A 20,306-nucleotide genomic window follows, 5' to 3' on the forward strand; every position below is an offset into this window, starting at 1 on the left:
CAATATATTATGTTGATGGTTATACTGCATAATGTCATATTGCTGCCTGTGATTCCATTGATTATAATACTATGCTCTGCACTCTTTAAATGGGATGTAGAAAAATGCTGTAAGATACCCTCGTGACATGAAGTTTACAGGTCCACTAAACAATTTGCATGTCCCCAGACTAGTCTTTTTTCTAATGGGGAGTTCCATTTTTCCAAACTTTGGCATAGTTCCTGGTTAGTTTAATGTGAGGAGCCCAGTTCGTGTGTATTCCTTTACATTGTACATGCACAGTGACGTAACGTGACGTCACTCCTTCCTGTGCGTCACTAGGAGCCCCCTCATCACCCAGCTATACAGAAGCAACCCACACATAGATCAGCAATGTTTATTCCAGCCGGGGGAGAGGGAACCTATCAATGGCAGTCAAATATGAACACACATCACCTGCGGCGCCTAGCAACAGTACCCGCCCACTAGATCTGACACTCCATTGGTTCCACAGCTAAGGACGATCACGCCCTTTGACTGTGATTCGCTGATAGTTCAATGTGACCGGAGAGTAAATGGCGGCTGCACGGTATCGGCGTTTTCTAAAACTATGTGAAGAATGGCCTGTGGACGAGACTAGAAAAGGCCGGGACATGGGAGCCTTCCTGAGGCAGCGGGTGGCTCAGGTATTCCGGGAAGGAGACAATACACAGGTAATTAGGGGGAAGTGTTAGAGCTTCCTAGGTCTTAGGACACGTGACTCGTAGGGGGCGGGAGAGAGCCAATAGTAGGAGAGGTCTTTGCGGGCTCTCTTTGAGGATTCTAGAGCGCTGATAGGACAGGCGTTGGGAGACTGACTCAGGCTATGTGATTGGATAGGTGCTTCCTGGTAGGCGGGGCTTGTTATATAAAGTTTAGTTTACGCCTGAAGCTGTAGAACGTTCAATGTGCTAAATCCCATGTATTCCAGTGGAAGCGGTTCACCTATGAGCCTTCAGGGTTATGCAATTCAATACCTGATTCACCAAAAGATATGTGAGCTGCTTTTCAGAAATTGGCATTTGTCGTCCCATAGATTTAAGCTTGCAACACACTATACAATTTTATACGCTTTTCATGTACAACTTTCATTTACCAAAATCATATAAGGGCAAACCTAAACCCTTTTTAATTTGTATGTAATCAGGCAGGTCCTTGCACTACTTGGTAAAGGTAAATCTAAAGGAAATTGAACAACAAAAGTTGTATAGTGTGTATACAGTTTTAACCACTTGCCTACTGTGCACTTAAACCCCCTTCCCATCCAGACCAATTTTTAGCTTTCAACGCTCTCACACATTGAATGACAATTGCGCGGTCATGCTACACTGTACCCACATGAAATTTTTATCATTTTTTTCACACAAATAGAGCTTTCTTTTGGTGGCTTTTAATCATCTCTGGGTTTTTTATTTTTTACAAAAAAAAAAAGACAGAAAATTTTGAAAAAAAAAAATTTTTTCTTATTTTCTGCGAGTACATTTTGAAAATAAATACATTTTTCTCCTTCACTGATGTGCGCTGAGGAGGCGGCACTGATGGGCACTGATAGGCTGCACTGATGAGGTGGCACTTATGGGCACTGATGAGGAGGTACTAATATGCCGCACTGCTGGGCACTGAGAGGTGGCACTGCTGGGCACTGAGGTGGCACTGCTGGGCACTGAGGTGGCACTGCTGGGCACTGAGGTGGCACTGCTGGGCACTGAGAGGCGGCACTGATAGGCAGCACTGATGGGCACTGGCGGATGGCACTGATGGACACTGACGGGTGGCACTGATGAGCACTGATGGGCGGCACTGATGGGCAGCACCATCAGTGCCCACACTCAGTGCCCATTGTGCTGCCAGTCAGTGCTCATCAGTGCCTAGATGAGCAGGCACTGATGGGCACTGACTGGCAGCACTATGGGCACTGATGGGGGGCACTGATGGTGGCAATTTGTGTATGTTTTTTACCTTTTGTAATCAGGGCACTGGTGATCGGTGCCCTGATTACATTCTTCTGTGTCCCCGGCGGCTCCTCCTTCCTCACACTACAGTCTCCGTGTGAGGAAGGAGCGCTGGCGATGAGAGATGATCTCATATGTTTACATATGAGATCATCTCTCATTGGACGGTCCGATCACGTGGTGGATGGCTGCTGTGATTGGCCATTCACCACGATCTGTGATCGGCTGTGTCCAAGGGACACGACGACACAGATTTTCCCCGATGCGCGCTCGCGGGAGCGCGGGGAGTCTGCTTCTGGGAGGCCATTTAAAAACGGCCTCCCGAAAATTAGAGTCTGCGCTGCAGCCGTATATAGGCTATAGCGCGGACCGGAAGCAGTTAAACATGAATGCCTGATAACATGCTAATCGAATGCTTTCTATGCTGTAATCGCCAGTCTCTCCCCTCCCCCCCCCCCCCATTGTTTTCCCGTTGACTCTTTCCTTTTTTACATGGGGCACTTATGCCTTGTACACACGATCAGATAATCGTACGGAAAAAGTCGCTTTCGAATTGATCGCATGATAATCTGATCGTTAGTACTCAGATTTTGACAGCCAATCACGACATTTCGTACAACAAAATCTGAAGGGACAAACACAAAAACTTTTGTCGTACGATAGCCTAGCGAACGACAATCGTTTAATCAGTACAGTATGCATACGCTCAAAATCGATAGACAAAGACAGCGCATAATCAGAAACACGAAAATAACGCAGAAAAAGCCTGGCTGCCATTGTTTTTGTTTTGCACTATCTGATACGTAGCTATGCAACCAGGAAGCTTTTCAGAATCGTACGAAAAAAATTATACGTTTAGTACACATTGTTGAATTGGATATTCGTATCATGCAACAAAATGCGAATGATGAGTCGTCCGATTATCTGATCATGTGTATGAGGCATTAAAGTTTTGTCTGCACAGGGATCAGTCTTATTCATGTTATTTGACGTCTGTATATGTGGAAAATTAGGGGTCCTGGACCTGCACGGCTGTCAAATTGGGAGCTGTGGTTGTGTCCCAGCGGATATGAATGAGACTGCCTCCACATGGCCCTCACATAGGTGTATACGTTGGTCCCATTCACACAGGGTGGATCTGTTTGACGGACTACACTTGCTCAGCCAGGATCGCTCTGCTGATCCCCACTGAGCAGGCAGATGACCGGTCCTTCCCTGCTCACTGTGCAGAGATGGACCTGTCAGAGTCTCGCTCTCCTCTATGGGGAGATCGAATGAAAAGGGACCGCCTGTCTGTTTTTATCCGATCCGCCAGATGGATGGAAAATAGGACCACCATCCGTCTAGATTTGGCGGAATGGATCAGATCGGATAGCAGCGGTTGTCAGATGACATGTGCCGCTCCATAGGGGTGAATGGATGGTCTGATCAGGTTTGCCTGAAAAACTGACAGGTGGACCTGATCGTACTGCTAGTTTTTTTGGCGGATCTGAACGGTCCCCCCATGCATCCCTATGGGGCATCGGATGTCAGCGGAGACATGTCCGCTGACATCCCATCTGATTTGTCAAATCTGGACGGATGGAAACCCTATTTTCCATCACCCGTCCAGCGGATCAGATCCCCCATAGAGATGTATGGGGCTCCGGAGAACAGCTGTCATTCTGCTCAGCGGGGGATCGCGGATCGATCCCCCGCTGAGATAAACGGACAGTGTGAAAGAGCCCTAAGGTAGACCCATGTGAACAAGGCCTAAAACAAAAACACCTGGAGGTTGAATACATGTGAAAGTTTAAAACTAATAACAAGTGCGCCAAATGGAAATTTTGGTACCGGAGCTGAAAATTCAGGATGCACTTGGCCAAAATCGTCAGACAGCTTTAAAAAAAAAATTATATAGATCAGGGCTCGATGAAGCCCAGGCACCAGGTTGCTATGGCCACCAGAATTTGGGTCTCAGCGCCCGGGCTCCGGGCAGCCCATTAACCGCTGTCAGTGGCTCCAGACACAAGCAACTCCTTGGGCTGCCGCCCACTGAGCTCCTCGCCTTATTTCTTCCTTTGCATAGGGAAGCGATGATTGGGCAGCCTGTCAGCCTCTCCCTCTCCATTAGCCAGAGCTTCCCACCCTCTTTTGGCCTTCCCCAATCAGGAGGCGAGCTGGGGACGGCGGCTTCTGCGATTGGCTGGCTAGGAAGATGACGGAGCACGGAGGAGCTGACAGTGAGCCCCGGCTCTGCCCGGTGGCTGAGAGTGACCTGGCTGAGCCCTGCAGGGAGGGCAGCCCAAGATTAGGCCCGGGAGTTAGCAGAACTCTACTCTATGGGGGAGAGGAGACACCCCAGGGGCCCCACCCACAGTGAAAAATTAGGGGGGACACTGTGTAAGTGGAGTGTATAGGCGAGGGGGGAACTGAGTGAGAGTAGTGTATGACTCTGACCGCATTGTCCCAGCAATAGGTGTTCTCTGCCTGATGTGTCCTGCAATTTTAGGACTGGCAGCATAGAGCACCCCCCTTAGAGACCCCCCCCCCCCACATTAGATCAGAGTCTTTTTGTTAGCACCCCCGTTGGGTCAGAGTCCCTTTATACTAGCACCCCCCTTAGAGACTCCATCCATTCGATTAGTCCCTTTATATTAGGACCCCCCATTATATCAGAGTCCCCCTTTAGAAATCAACGGTTGGCCATCTCTGTCGCCTCAAACAAACTTTTTTTTTAGCTGGCTCCTAGATTCAAAGCAAATTTGTCAAGCCCTGATATAGATATAGATAGATTTTTATATATATATATATTTGTATTATATTATCATATTTAACCACTTGCAGACCACCCCATTGCAGATTTACAGAAATATACGTGATCCTGCGCTTCTGGGTGTCGGGCACGAGTGTGCGTCGGCTTGCTCCCACTGTAATTTTCCACAGTGGGAGCTGATCAGTGGTTTACGCTGATCAAGGCAGATTGAGTATGGAACGCATGGATCCTGTTTTTCTGTAAAGCAGGAACACTGATACATGACTTCCACTAGTAAAAGCACCTCCCCCACTACACTGAAACATTAGCTAGGCACACATTTAACCCTTTGATTAGTACAGTGACAGTGCATATTTTTAGCATTGATCGCTCTTAGTGTCACAGTGGTCCCTAAAAAAAAAAAAAAGTGTCAGGCGTCTTGAGTTGTCAGCTGCAATATCGCAGTCCCGCTAAAAGTTGCTGATTGCCGCCATTACCAGTAAAAATTAAAAAATCCATAAATATATCCCATAGTTTGTTGATGCTATAACTGTTGCGTAAACCAATAAATATACGCTTATTTGGATTTTTTTTTTTTACCTAAAATACGTAGCAGAATACATATTGGCCTAAATATGTGAAGAAATTCAAATTTTTTTTTTTTTTTTTACGTTTTTTATGGAATATGAAAGTAAAAAAAATATATACTTGACAGTATTTTTTTTTTTTTTTTTGTTCCTAGCGCCAAAAAAATAAAAAACCCAGTGACTATTTTAAACCGCGAAAAGAAAGCTGTATTTTGGGGAAAAATATGTAAATATTTTATAATTTGTGTACAGTGTTGCATGACCACGAAATTGTCAGTTAACCACTTAAGCCCCGGAGGATTTGGCTGCTCAAAGACCAGGGCCTATTTCGCAATTCGGCACTGCGTGACTTTAACAGACAATTGCGCGGTCGTGCGACGCTGTACCCAAATGAACTTGACTCATTTTTTTCCCACAAACAGAGCTTTCTTTTGATGGTATTTGATCACCTGTGTGATTTTTATTTTTTGCGCTATAAACAAAAAAGCGTCAATTTTGAAAAAATAACAATATTTTTCAAATTTTTTTTATATGAAATTCCCCCCAAAAAATGTAAAAATCAATTTTTTTTTTAACATTTTAGGCCAATTTGTTTTCTGCTACATATTTTTGTTTAAAAAAGTCGCAATAAGCGTATTTTGATTGTTTTGCGCAAAAGTTATTGCGTTTACTGACTAAGTGAAAGATTTATGTCGTTTTTTTTTTTTTTAACTAGTAACTAGACATTGCGGCAGACAGATCGGACCCCTGACTAACATTTTTGACACTTTTGGGGTACCAGTGACATTACTACAGTAATCAGTGCTATACATATGCACTGTTACTGTAAAAATGACACTGGCAGGGAAGGGGTTAACTTTATTAGTGATCAAGGGGTTAAGTGTGTCCCTAGGGGCGTGATTCTAACTGTCAAGGGGCATGGCTAGTGATGTAACCACAGAGACATATGATCCTACACAGCAGGATCGTGTAGTCTCTGAAGTTACACCAGGGAGAATGACAGGCGGCTTTGTTTACATTAGCCCTCTCCCTCTCCTCGCGAGTGGCCGGCGGACATCGGAGCATCCGGTCACAGGCGCGGGGATGGCCGTGAACGAGCGGGGGCAGGAGCGCACCTCCGGCAGCGCGCGCTCGTCCCCTACAGGCTCCTGGGCGAACGACGTATTACTACGTCGCTTTGCCCAGGTGGGGCTGACTGCCGCAGTAAATATACTGTGGGCGGTCGGCAAGTGGTTAAAGTGCCGCATAGCAAAAAAATGGCCTGTTCATGAAGGAAGGGGGGGGGGGGGGTAGTAAATCTTCCGGTGGTCGAGTGGGTAAAGCGGAACTAAACCCATCAAAAACTGTAACATTCTCTGCACGTGTGGGGAATACAACCGTCACATTGGTTGTGCTCTCAACCAAACTGTCAAGCCACCCATGGCTAGCGTCAGAACTACTGTCATAATCACAGTGCAGAAATATGGCAGTTGAAGATCAGAGGCCAAGGTGGCAGCTTCCTTGGCTGAAAACGATAGGAGAGTTTTGCTTTGCTTTAAAAGAGAACCTGTCCCTTATTTCACTCATAGCCTGCAAAATTACTCCCTATTATATCCCTATATAGAATCTGGATGATGTTCTTCCCAACAGCTCCTTCCATTATTTAAATTTGATGCCGAGAAGATTAATGGGGTATATGATCAACATGTAAAAAATACATAAGGGGTCCATATAGTGAACTTGGTGTTGAGTTACTCACTTTAAAGTCATCACGGAGGACAAGGGGACACTCTTTACATCTAGAGAAAAAAAAGATTTTGTCTCCAAATACAGAAAGGTTTCTCCACAGTAAGAGCTGTGAAAATGTGGAATAGACTCCCTCCAGAGGTGGTTTCGGCCAGCTCAGTAGATTGCTTTAACCACTTACCGCCCGCCGTCGATTTACGTCAGCCCTGTGATGCTAAATACCGGGGTTATGGCAGTTATGTTCATAGCCTGCTGATCGGCTTAGCGAATTACAGCACAGAGCCCTGTGTTTACTAACAACACAGGGCTCTGTACTTAAGCACTTGCCGCCTGCCCACCGTCAATTGGCGGAGCGGTGCGGCTCTCGTTCCGGGACGACGTCCTATGACGGCACCCCAGAATGGCCAATCTCACACGCTCAGTGCGGCGATTGTGGCTGCGCTGTGTTCCTAGGACATAGCGCGACCCCGATCTTGGTAAAGAGCCAATGAGTTGGCTCTTTACCCATGTGTATAGGAAAAAACCCACGCTATTGAAATTGGGGGGGAAAATGAGAAAGGCCACAGCCACCCTAAAATATAGCCAAGGACTATATCAAGAGTATGGTTAAAGTGGATTTCCGGCCACAAAAAAAAATTTTCAATAAACATACCCCCGGGACAGTCAGGGCTAGTACATTCCACAATGGCTAGCCTCTGATCTGTCCCGGTTCGCACTTACCTACAAGAAGAAATACTCACTTTTAAAATTTCTTCTCCAGCGTTGCCATCTCTGTTGTGGGCAGCTGAAGCCAGCGCGATCCTCTTCTGTGTCTTCTTCCAGAATGCGCCTTCACCGGCCCAGCTCGTCACTTCCACGGCGGTGCCGCATTCCTCCACAGCTTCTTGGCATGCCCAGAAGCTGTTTAGCAAGGAATGCGGCATTTGATTCCTGGGAGCAATGACGTCCAGCTCCCAGGAATCATTGCAAACCGGAAGTGACGGCGCGGGCCGCGGCCGCCGAGGGAGGAAGTGCAAAAAGGTGAGTACTTCTCTCTACAATTACAAGGTAAGTAAAAAAAAAAAAAAAAAAAAAACATCCTAACTATCCAATTCTGTTTCAGGTGAGGAAAAGCAAGCGGATGGCCACAAAATCGGTTATGTCGATTTTGTGGCCGGAACTCCGCTTTAAATAGGGGTAGGGAATATGGCGCTGCCAATGAGATATTGGATAGTAGTTTTGTAGTACCCCAAAAGGAGGGGGTATTATTTGAATAATTCAAAAGGGTGGTATTGGCTGTAAAACTGTAAAGCCTTTACCACATACAGGTTGATAAAAAAAGTACACCACATTAATAACTACTAAAATAAAATCCAAAAAAAAAAACACTCATAAAAGCACAAATAAAACCAAGAAATAAATATCCATCTTTGTTTATAAAGTGCTTGGTGGTATTATCTAATAGGATAGATCCCAATATAGTGATTGGTGATAAAAAGTGCTAGTTGGTGTATATATCAGAAAAGGAATAAATATATATACAGTAGTGACTCAAGTGGCTTGTGGGAGGTATAGTAGGTTATGATAATCTCAAATAATACTACCAATTAAAATGCATACTAATATATAAATACTTATAAGATAATAGTGAATATATATATATATATATATATATATATATATATATATATATATATATATATATATATATATAATCTGGTGATATAGAATAATAGATTATGTCCAGTGGAAAAAAAAAAAAATATATAGCGTAAGGTGCAGTAGTGGATATAAAGAAACGAAGGTCATTTGTACAGTGATTGTGTATATTCTCACTGATCACTGTATTGGTGTCACTGGAGATGTCCGTGTCAATTGCTCAATTCCCACCCAGTGTCCATTCATGTCAGATTGTCTGCCGCACTATCACAGTATCACTAGTCACTTTGTAGGCGTTATAACTTGTGTGCAAACCAATCAATATACACTTATTGGGATTTTTTTTTTTCCAAAGATGTAGCAGAATACATTTTGTCCTAAATTTATGAAGAAATTTAATTTTGGTTTTTTTAATTTAACTACTTTGGGTCCAGAAGGTTTTACCCCCCCCCCCCCCTTAATAACCAGGCCATTTTTTGCTTTTTGGCACTGCGTTACTTTAACGAAAAATTACACGGTTGTGCAACTCTGTACCCTAATACAATTGATGTCCTCTTTTTCCAACAAATAGAGCTTTTACATTTTGTGCTATACACAAAGAGCCACAATTTTGGAAAGAAAAACACTATTTTTTACTTTCTGCTATAAAACATTCCCAATAAAATATAATTTTATAATAATTTTTTTTATCAGTTTAGGCTGCCAATTTGTATTCTGCTACATAGTTTTGGAAAAAAATCCCAAAAAGCGTATTTTTATTGGTTTGCACAAAAGTTATAGCGTTTACAAACTACGGGATAGATTTTGACTTTTTTTTATTATTTTTTTTTTTGTTTGTTTTAGTAATGGCAGCGATCAGCGATTTTTAGTGGGACTGTGGGACATTTTTGACACTTTTTGGGGACCAGTGACACTAATACAGTAATCTGTGCTAAATAATATATGCTTTTACTGTATAAATGACACTGGCAGGGAAGGGGTAACACTGGGGGTGATCAATGGGGTTAATGTATGCCCAACAGTGCTTACTCACTGTGTAAGGGAAGGGCTCTGTGACAGGCACAGAGAGATCGGGGTTCAGCTTTGCTGAAACTGCTGATCTTTCTTTGCCTGTGTGACTAAAGACCCGCCTGCTTTGTTTACATAAGCAGGCGGGTCTTCTGTCAGTTTCTCTGACGATTGCGGGAGGAGCGGCGGCAAATGCAGCCCGCCTCCCGCTGTGTCTAAACAGATCTACGTGATTTTGCGCAGCCAAGCCGCCCTGCCGCAGTATATTTGCGTGGGGCGGTCGACAAGCGGTTTAATGTGTTTAACTTTCTGCAAAAAAAACAAAAAAAAAAACGTATTGTGTGTTTTTTTTTTTTCAAACAGTTTTTTGTCTTTTTTCCTTTTTATCGTAAAAAAAAAAAAAATACAAATCACCACCAAGTGGTGTTTAAATACCACCAAAGGAAAGCTCTATTTGTGTAAAAAAAAAATTATATCAATTTAATTTAGGTACAGTGTTGCATTAAAGTAGCGCAGTGCTGAAAAACTGGCCTGGTCATGAAGGTGGTAAAACATTCCAGAGCTTAAGTAGTTAATCAGTATGCTTGCCTTTTTTTTTAAATTTATTTATTTTATAATTTTTTGCAAAAGGCGGAGAATATGCCTTTAAAACAACTCTTTCAGCACATTACAAAAAACAAAAAATTTTCTGCAAAGAAATAAGTGAGCACTTATCCTACCGACCATATCACAGTTTTCTATCGCTGCTGACAAACCTTTAGAATCAGACCTACTTCCAGAGGATGATCAGTCACCGCTCGTCCCTGTTGTGTCACTAATGTATTTCCTAGGAAGGAACCACAGCATACATAGATGAACCAGACATCCAGCACTCCAAAAAATGTTTATTATTTTTATATTTATTATTTATTTATATTTATTTTTATATTGCTTGAGAGAGGAGACCTGCAGTGCAGGGAATGCTTTGTTTTATATTCATAATATAGTCCTAGTCAGTATATTGAGACTTAAGCGGCTTGGTGTCGCCATGTCCTCAGTTGGAAAATAGAGGCCTAACACAGCAGCTTGAGCAGGAATATGCTGAAGCGACTTCTCTGAGCCCTTTCTGAATTATAAGGTCCACTGGTTTTCAGCAATTACAGTTTTTTTTAGGTAAGATTTTTCTGAGCAATGTCTTACAATATGAGTCTGCAAGTACTGTATGTTTAAATAATACACAAAAAAAAGGAGCAGAAAATAAACCTGCAGACTAATTTGGCTTTCTGCTTTACTACCTACAAAGATCCTTCTTTAATAGTACAGAAAGTAGTATATGTTTGCTTTCAGATTCAATTAAGGAAAAGTTGTCACAAGCAAAATAAAGCGGCTGCCATTGTTTTTTTTTTTTTTTTTGTAAGTGCCTATTGCTTAGTTGTTACAGGAATTCTCTGACTTTTAAATTGCTGATTTAAAATGGTATCCAGATCAGCAGTTCTGACTTCACAGGCTGCATGCCAGAGGTCTAGTGGGATAGCCAGGCAGCTAGTATTCTCTGAAAGCAGAGACCCTGTAGAATAAAATGGCAGCAATTGCAATATATGTGCAACTGTGTGTCAAACGCATGTTTTAGGAAAAAATGCACTAAAATGAGTTTTTGTAAACATACAATATACAGTATCTCACAAAAGTGAGTACACCCCTCACACTTTTGTAAATATTTTATTTTATCTTTTCATGTGACAACACTGCATAAATAACACTTTGCTACAATGTAAAGTAGTGAGTGTACAGCTTGTTTAGCCCCCGTTCACACTGGGGCGACCTGTCAGGCGACCTGGTCGCCTCACAGGTCGCCGTAGGTCGCCTTCCATAGAGAAGCTGCGGACCCTTTCTAATAGGAGCGACACAAGTCGCTCCGACTTGGAAAAAGGGTCCGGAGCTTCTTTGGGGCGACCCGGAGTAACCTGCATAGACTTCAATGTTATGAAGTCTGTGCCGGCCGCTTCGCGGTGCGAGCAGCGCGCCGCAACCTATGAGGTCGCCCGGCAAAGTAGCGTCGCCCCAATGTGAACGGGGCCTTAACGTGTAAATTTGCTGTCTCCTCAAAATAACTCAACACACAGCCATTAATGTCTAAACCGCTGGCAACAAAAGTGAGTACACCCCTTAGTAAACATGTCCAAATTGGGCCCAATTAGCCATTTTCCCTCCCTGGTGTAATGTGACTCGTAGTGTTAGAAGGTCTCAGGTGTGAATGGGGAGCAGGTGTGTTAAATTTGGTGTTATCGCTCTCACTCTCTCTCATACTGGTCACTGGAAGTTCAACATGGCACCTCATGGCAAAGAACTCTGAGGATCTGAAAAAAAGAATTGTTGCTCTACATAAAGATGGCCTAGGCTATAAGAAGATTGCCAAGACCCTGAAACTGAGCTGCAGCACAGTGGCCAAGACCATATAGCGCAGTGGTTCTTAACCTGGGTTCGATCGAACCCCAGGGGTTCGGTGGGTCAGTCTCGAGGGTTCGCACACCCTCCGCTAGTACCACTTCGCTGTCAGGGACTATTTCTCCAGTTTCGGGCATATCCTTCCGCTCCCGCTCCGTGCCTTCATCATGAAAATACATAACATCCAGTGGCGTAGCGTGGGGGGTGCAGGGGGGGCTGGCCGCACCGGGGGCAGCATCTGGGGGGGGGTCATGTCACTCACTCTGTCATGATAGGCTGGCCGCCGCCGCCCGCTGAGTCTGCTCGCACTCACAGCTCTCTCTGCCCCTGGCTCACTCTCACTGCTGGCTGTGCAGCTCGGCTCCCGGCAGAATCCAATCCAGCCGGAGCCAGCGTCGCCCACTGGAGTGGTGGGGGGGTGACAGGCCAGGCGTGCGGTGTGGAGAGGTACTGTCTGGGGGAGGTACTAACCCGTGCAGCGGCCGCCCAGCGCAGCACGGGAGAGAACCACCAGGCCAGGCAGCCGCAGCAGCAGAAGAAGCCGGCAGGTGAGAGGCCAGAGAGCCAGTGGTGACAGTGGTGCTGCAGCCTGCAGGAGGAAAACCTAGCCTGTGATTGGGAGTCGGGACACAGGTGAAAAAAAGGTAGTACTGGCTGTACTAGTCTAGTGACTGACTGTGAGAACACTGAGAAGACTATGTAAAGGGGATCTATTTTATGGGGAACCTGGCCTGCTGTAAGGGGGGAGATCTAAATGGGGGATGGGACCTCACCTCACCCTGGCCTGCTGTAAGGGGGGATCTATATGGGGGACATGATCCCCCTCTACAGCAGGCCAGGGTGAGGTTAGGTCACTCTGGGGTCCCCCATATAGATCCCCCCCTTACAGCAGGCCAGGGTCAGGTTAGGTCACTCTGGGGTCCCCCATATAGATCCCCCCCCCCTACAGCAGGCCAGGGTCCGGACCTCACCCTGTCCTGCTGTAAGGGGGGAGATATATATGGGGGACGGGTCCTCGTCTCATCCTGGCCTGCTGTAAGGGGGGATCTATATGGGGGACCTGGGATCTATATGGGGGACCTCACCCTGGCCTGCTGTAAGGGGGGTTCTATATGGGGGACGAGGTCCCCCATATAGATCCCCCCTTACAGCAGGCCAAGGTGAGGTCCCGTCCCCCATATAGATCCCCCCTTACAGCAGGCCAGGGTGAGGTGAGGTCCGAGGTCCCCCATATAGATCCCCCCTTACAGCAGGCCATGGTGTGGAGAGTTCCCCCATATAGATCCCCCCCCCCCCTTACAGCCGGCCAGGGTGAGGAGAGGTCCCGTCCCCCATATAGATCTCCCCCTTACAGCAGGCCAGGGTGAGGTGAGGTCCAGGGTCCCCCATATAGATCCCCCTCACCCTGGCCTACTGTAAAGGGGGTGATCTATATGGGGGACGGGACCTCACCTCACCCTGGCCTGCTGTAAGGGGGAGATCTATATGGGGGACGGGACCTCTCCTCACCCTTGCCGGCTGTAAGGGGGGATCTATATGGGGGACCTCTCCTCACCCTGGCCTGCTGTAAGGGGGGATGCTGGACATAAAAACAAAGAAATGGAACAGACTTTGTTGTGAAAATGACATGATAGTGGCAATTGCCAAGATAAAGCCGCGCATTTCTGAACTGGTCTCTGAAAGACAACAGCAGAAGTCACACTAATTTGCAGTAAGGCTGCATTCACATGTCAGCGTTTGGATCGCGGGCAGAACCGCCGCGGTTCTGCCCGCGATCCGGAGATTATTGCAAATCGCGGGACGCCTAGCGTTGCCCGTTGATTTGCAATAGCCCCCCAAACGCCGAGCGATGTTGCCGCGATTTCCGCCTGTCGAATCGCGGCAACATCGCGCAAACAAAATCGCGGGACGCAATACACTCCAAAGAAGTACAAGAGCATCATATAATCAGCATCATATCCAGAGGCTGTCTTTGGGAAATAGACATTTGAGTGCTACCAGCATTGCTAAAGAGGTTGAAGGGGTGGGAGGTCAGTCTGTCAGTGCTCAGACCATATGCCACACACTGCATCAAATTGGTCTGCATGGCTGTCCTCCCAGAAGGAAGCCTCTTCTAAACATGATGCACAAGAAAACCCCCAAACAGTTTGCTGAAGACAAGCAGACTAAGGAATGGATTACTGGAACCATGTCCTGTGTTATAATGAGACCAAGATAAACTTATTTGGTTTAGATGGTGTCAAGTGTGTTTGGCGGCAACCAGGTGAGGAGTACAAAGACAAGTGTGTCTTGCCTACAGTCAAGCATGGTGGTGGGAGTGTCATGGTCTAAGGCTGCATGAGTGCTGCCGGCACTGGGGAGCTGCAGTTCATTGAAGGAACCATGAATGCCAACATGTACTGTGACATACTGAAGCAGAGCATGAAACCCTCCCTTCGGAGACTGGGCTGCAGGGCAGTATTCCAACATAACGACCCCAAACACACCTCCAAGACAACCACTGTTTTGCTAAAGAAGCTGAGGGTAAAGGTGATGGACTGGCAAAGCATGTCTCCAGACCTAAACCCTATTGAGCCTCCATGGGGCATCCTCAAACAGAAGGTGGAGGAGCACAAGGTCTCTAACATCCACCAGCTCCGTGATGTCATCATGGAGGAGTGGAAGAGGACTCCAGTGGCAACCTGTGAAGCTCTGGTGAACTCCATGCCCAAGAGGGTTAAGGCAGTGCTGGAAAATAATGGTGGCCATACAAAATATTGACACTTTGGGCCCAATTTGGACATTTCCATTTAGGGGTGTACACTTTTGTTGCCAGCAGTTAAGACATTAGTGGCTGTGTTATTTTGAGGGGACAGCAAATGTACACTGTTATACAAGCTGTACACTCACTACTTTACATTATAGCAAAGTGTCATTTCTTCAGTGTTGTCACATAAAAATATATAATAAAATATTTCCAAAAATGTGAGGGATGTACTCACTTTTGTGAGATTACTGTATATCATTTTTTTTTTTGGTCAATTATAGAAAATGGGGTTACATTGAGTAAATCGATACAAAACATACACACGTCAATCCATAAAGGATTAGTTCATCTTTTCAGAAAAAAAAGGGCAGGGGTTTTAAATCCCCGGACAGCTACACTGGCTGCGGGGGCACTGACAGCTAGTCAAACTCAGAGGTGAGGGCAGTTGGGACAGTGGAAGTGGGGAGGGTGCAGGGTGTTGGCACACCTCTTCATTATTATTATTATTTTTTATTTTTTTTTGTGGAAAGGTGAACTTACGCTTTAAAATTGTATGGGCCAGGAAATGACTTAAAGAGGTTGTACACTCGTTCAAAAAAAATTTTTTTTTTCTTACAACCTGCAAGAGAAAGACATAATGAGCTAGTATGCATCGCATACTAGCTCATTATGAAATACTTACCTTAGAACGAGCCCCCGCCGTGCCGCTCTCGTACCTGTATGACGAGCGACATGTTCAGTCGCCCGTCTTCCGGGATCGCGGCATCCGGCCATCTGATTGGCCGGAGCCGCGGTGACGTCACTCACGCGCACGGGAGCCGACGGTCACGGCACGGGGCTCTGAAGGAACGGCACGATCAGCCGTTCCTTCAGAGCGCATGCGCCAGTGACGTCACTGGCTGCATTAAAGGTAAATATCTCCTAAACCGTACATGTTTAGGAGATATTTACAGTACCTATAGGTAAGCCTTAATATAGGCTTACCTATAGGTACAACTTCCTGAGGAGGGTTTACTTCCTCTTTAAAACACTGTACCCAAAATTGTCCATAGGTGTCGCTTTTAAAAGCCTTTACAGGTAATCAGCTTAGAGTTACCTGTGAAATATAACCCTAGAAGTATTGCTCTCCATCCCATTTTTGTGGTGATTCCTCATGTGTGGCGAAATTTGCTGTTTACAGGTGCACCCCTTAAACTAGAATGATGGGGGTGTTATTAAATATTGCTTTTTATTTATTCCTTTTTTTTTTTGTTTTTTTAATTTACCTTAGTCATCACAAGGAGTCAAATAACCCCCAGTGTCCCCTCTGGCCTCCACTACAGCCTCCACTTTGGCTACAGTAGCTGGGGAATGACAGCCCTGAACCTGAAAATGACAAAATGCTTGTCGTTTCCCAGTTTTCTTGGTTCCCTGGAAGAATGGGAGAAGCTGGAACCACCACGGGTGCTGGCAGGCGGCACTAGTGGAGAGTAGGAGGCGGTAGAAGTAATGTCATCTTTTCAGTACTGTAAAAAGGATTGGGTGGCTTTACAGCTGGCTGGATCACTTTTATAAAATAAGCAGTGAGCAATTTTAATGTAAATGTACCTTGGTAGACAAGGGTTTATTGAAAGCATGTAGTGAGTGAAGTTGGGCATACTCTGAGTGATTTTTAACCTATTCATATGGGCAATGCTCCACTTGACATCCTTTACCCACTTCAGCTCCAGAAGCTTTACCCCCCCCCCCCCCCCTTATGACCAGGCCATTTTTGCGATACGGCACTGCGTTACTTTAAGTGGCAACTGCACTGTCATGCAACACTACCCAAATTACCACAAATAATATAATACTAATGTGTGTGTGTGTGTGTGTGTGTGTGTGTGTATATATATATATATATATATATATATATATATATATAATACTTTTGCTGGTATTTCATCACCTCTGCAGTTTTTATTTGTTGCGCTATAAACAAAAAAGACATTTTGAAGAAAAAAAAAAATGTTTACTTCCCGCATTAAAACCTACCCAATAAAAAAAATTAAAAAATTATAATTTCTTTATCAATTTAGGCCAATATGTATTCTGCTACATGTTTTTGGTAAAAAAAAAAAAAATACCAATAAGCGTATATTGATTGGGGTGTGCAAAAGTTATAGCGTCTACAAACTATGGGATAGATGAATGGAATTTTTATTTTTTTTACTAGTAATGGCAGGCGATCAGTGATTCTTAGTGGGACAGCGACATTGCAGCAGACAAATCTGACACTAAGTGACACTTTTTGGGGACTTGTGACCCCAATAGTGATTAGTGCTAAAAAAAATGCACTGTCACTGTACTAATGACACTGGCAGGGAAGGAGTTAATATCAGGGGCAATCAAAGGATTAAATGTGTTTCCTGGGAGTGCTTGCCAACTGAGGCAAGATAGAGATCCGTGTTCCTGCTTAGCAGAAACACAATATCACCATCTTTCCCTGTGACAGAACGGTGATCTGCCTTGTTTACATAGGAACACCGCAGTTCTACTTCTCTCAGAAACGATCCCTGGGTGCCAGCAAACATCGGGTCCGCTGGACCTGCTGATTGGCTCCCACTGTGTCAAATCACAGCGGGAGCAGATTGCCGGCAGGGCACATGCGTGCCCCAGACCCTCCCCCCCCTCCCCAAAAAAGGACATACAGGTAAGTGATTTCCCGCTGAAGGGCCACCCTGCCGCAGTAGCGGCAATCAAAAAATTGAAGGAGCTGGGTGGCAAATTGTCAGCTGACAGCACCTGCTGGCCTGTTAGGTATTCTGATAGGCACTATTAGCTGTCAGAATACCTGAGCGGGGCCAGCAGGGACTGTCTGGAGCAGCTGGCAGAATACAATAGCTATAGTGGGAAATTCATTCATTGACACTGTTTAATGTCGATGAAGTAATCTGTTCTATTTTTTTTTTTTGTTCAGTTTACAAAATAACTTGCATTTGAGATGAGTTTTTTTTAAGCTTTGACAAAATTAAACAAATTTAAACCCTACTCCAGTGATGCAGTTCAAAATTGGCACACTGGGTTCAGTATCCTTCAAAAACCTTTTACAAATGCTTGACCGAAACAAAACACGAACACCTGTGTACATCATTATATTGCAGCAAAAGGTGTCCCACACCAAGGACTTCAAAAAGTACTTAGTATGAAAATAGATTTTATTTTCTAATCTAAATACTGCAGCACAGCATAAAATCTAAAGCCCCATACACAGGGGCCGAATGCTGGCCGACATTTGTTCCGTGTGTTGTTCGGTCCAACAGAAGGACTCAAGACCTCAGGTGGTCACAAGAAGCTGTGGTCAGGTAAGCCCAAGACCGGTCGGGCTGGTTCGGCGGCCCAGTCCACCTCTTCCTGAAGGGATGCCCTCACCTGTTTCAGGGGTGGGGGGACGTCTGCGTTATTTTTCAGGAACCCTGGTTGTCCCGAATTCAGGACAGGTGGGTTCACGAACTGTTTAGTTCAGGGTACGAGATCGAGTTTCGATCTCGCCCTGCAGACAGGTTATTTCCATAAAATCTCCGTCTGACTCCCGATCGTTTCAGAGATCTCAAGGGGGTGGTGCAAGATCTTCTTGGCCAAGGAGTTATCGTGCCTGTCCCTCCCTGACAGGTTTTATTCCAACCTGTTCACAGTGCCTAGAAAAGAGGGCGAAGTGCGTTTGATTCTGGTCCTAAAGTCTCTGTACCGCTTTGTGAGGGTATAGAAGTTCCGGGTGGAATCCATCAGGTCGGTGGTGGCATCGTTGAGTTCATGGGACTTCCTGGCCTCCATCGACTTGGAAGGATGCATATCTGCACATCCTTATTGTTGCCTTATGAGTTTGTGTAATCTCCATTACTGTGTTGTGATGATGAGGAGATTATGTATAAATCTCCATTTTGTAATTGTAAATATAAATGTACACATTTTTTATTTCAAAACTCATATTTGCTAGATGATGGGTAGATTTGTAAGTTGTGTAACACAGACAAACAGTCAGTAGTATGAATCCAGATTAACAAGTCCATTTGAAAGGCCAGTTGGATATTTACATTTAAACACATACTGACAGTATCACCCTGTAATTTAATTTACGGAGAGCCAGACATCCTTGGGCCTATGCTATAGGATGAATAGATCATGTCATGTCCGCCCTTAGTTAAGTCTCCATATCAAAGAACTCACATTAAGATATGCAATGAAGATTGACTATCGGTTGTAGGGTTGGACAATAGGCCCGGGAGATGAACCCTGCATCTTAATTATCATTTTCAAAGTAAATTAACAGGTTCTCCCCCAACAGGGAGGAGTGGTTAGCAAGGGGCTGAATTATGCTAACCTAGGGGAGGGGGAAGTTGTCCTATCCTGAACGATATACGCCCAGAGGGAGGACCAGGGCAGGACAGCTGAACCAATCAGAATAGCCCTATACAAGGCAATGCAATATGGTTCTATATTAGCAAAGGTGGAAATAGAGGGACTTCCTGTTTTTGCATGGCAGACCAGGAGGAAACACTCAAGTGAAGGGTAACTAAAAACGTTTAAGGTATACATGGCTTGTCCTCTTTGTGTCTGTGTTCGTATATGAGTATCATACTCTATATTTGTTCATTTAAACTAGGAATATTTTCCATTTTGTTGTTCATACCATAGTTAGATTGTTGTAAATTAAGTTAGGCTTTCTAACTATATACCAATAAATAATTGCTGTTTTTAAAGCTTTCATTCATAGTCAAAGAACCCAAATATTGTCTGAGGTAAATTAAATCTCATATCTTTCGGGTAACCCTGTCTACGAGGTTCATCTGAGTTATCTCCACTTTGCGGTGGCAGAGGAGCATTACCAATTTGCGCCATTGCCCTTCGGTCTTTTTTCGGCTCCCAGGGTATTCACCAAGGTTTTGGCTCCAGTGCTGGCTTTACTGTGTTTAGAGGGGATTGCGGTCCTCACTTATCTGGACGACCTCGTGTGCAACTTTGTCGAGCGATCTGTCGGTCACGGTTCAGACGCTCCTGGAGTTTGGATGGACCGTCAACTTTCAGGTGTAGGCTCTGACTCCTTCGGGTTCCCCTCCTGTACCTGGGGATGGTCCTGGACTCCACTCAGGCAAAAGTCTTTCTCCCAGGGGACAAACTCCGGACCCTGCGGGACGAGATCGGGTCCCTCAGGGACAACGATCTCTCCTCTCTATGAGCCTGTATGCGGTCCCTGGGTCTGATGGTTCCGGCTTTCGAAGCCATCCCATCTGCTCAATTTCACACGAGAACTCTGCAAGCAGAGATCCTTGCCAGGTAGGACAGAATGCCTCAGTCGTTGGACAGGAGGATTTCTCTGAGCTACCTCGCAAGATGGGAATCTTTTGTGGTGGCTCCTGTCACCAACTCTGACACAAGGCAAGTCCTTCCGGCCTCTGCTGTGGACGGTGCTCCCCAAGGATGCCAGTCTGTCGGGCTGGGGTGGAGTTCTGGGCATG

At 45.2% G+C, this 20,306-nt stretch overlaps 1 protein-coding gene across 1 annotated transcript in view; it reads left to right on the forward strand.

Annotated features, from left to right (window-relative positions):
• The first annotated feature begins 511 nt into the window (after positions 1–511).
• UQCC2 (ubiquinol-cytochrome c reductase complex assembly factor 2) overlaps positions 512–20,306 on the forward strand; it is a 56,830-nt gene continuing 37,035 nt past the window's right edge. Inside the window, exon 1 of the mRNA XM_082246561.1 lies at positions 512–692. Within this exon, the coding sequence (XP_082102687.1) occupies positions 555–692 (138 nt within the window). The 5' untranslated portion in view covers positions 512–554. The remainder of the gene's footprint in view (positions 693–20,306) is intronic.

This window comes from Pelophylax lessonae (assembly GCF_965119305.1).
Source record: "Pelophylax lessonae genome assembly, chromosome: 2".
In the NCBI taxonomy this organism is placed as follows: domain Eukaryota; kingdom Metazoa; phylum Chordata; class Amphibia; order Anura; family Ranidae; genus Pelophylax; species Pelophylax lessonae.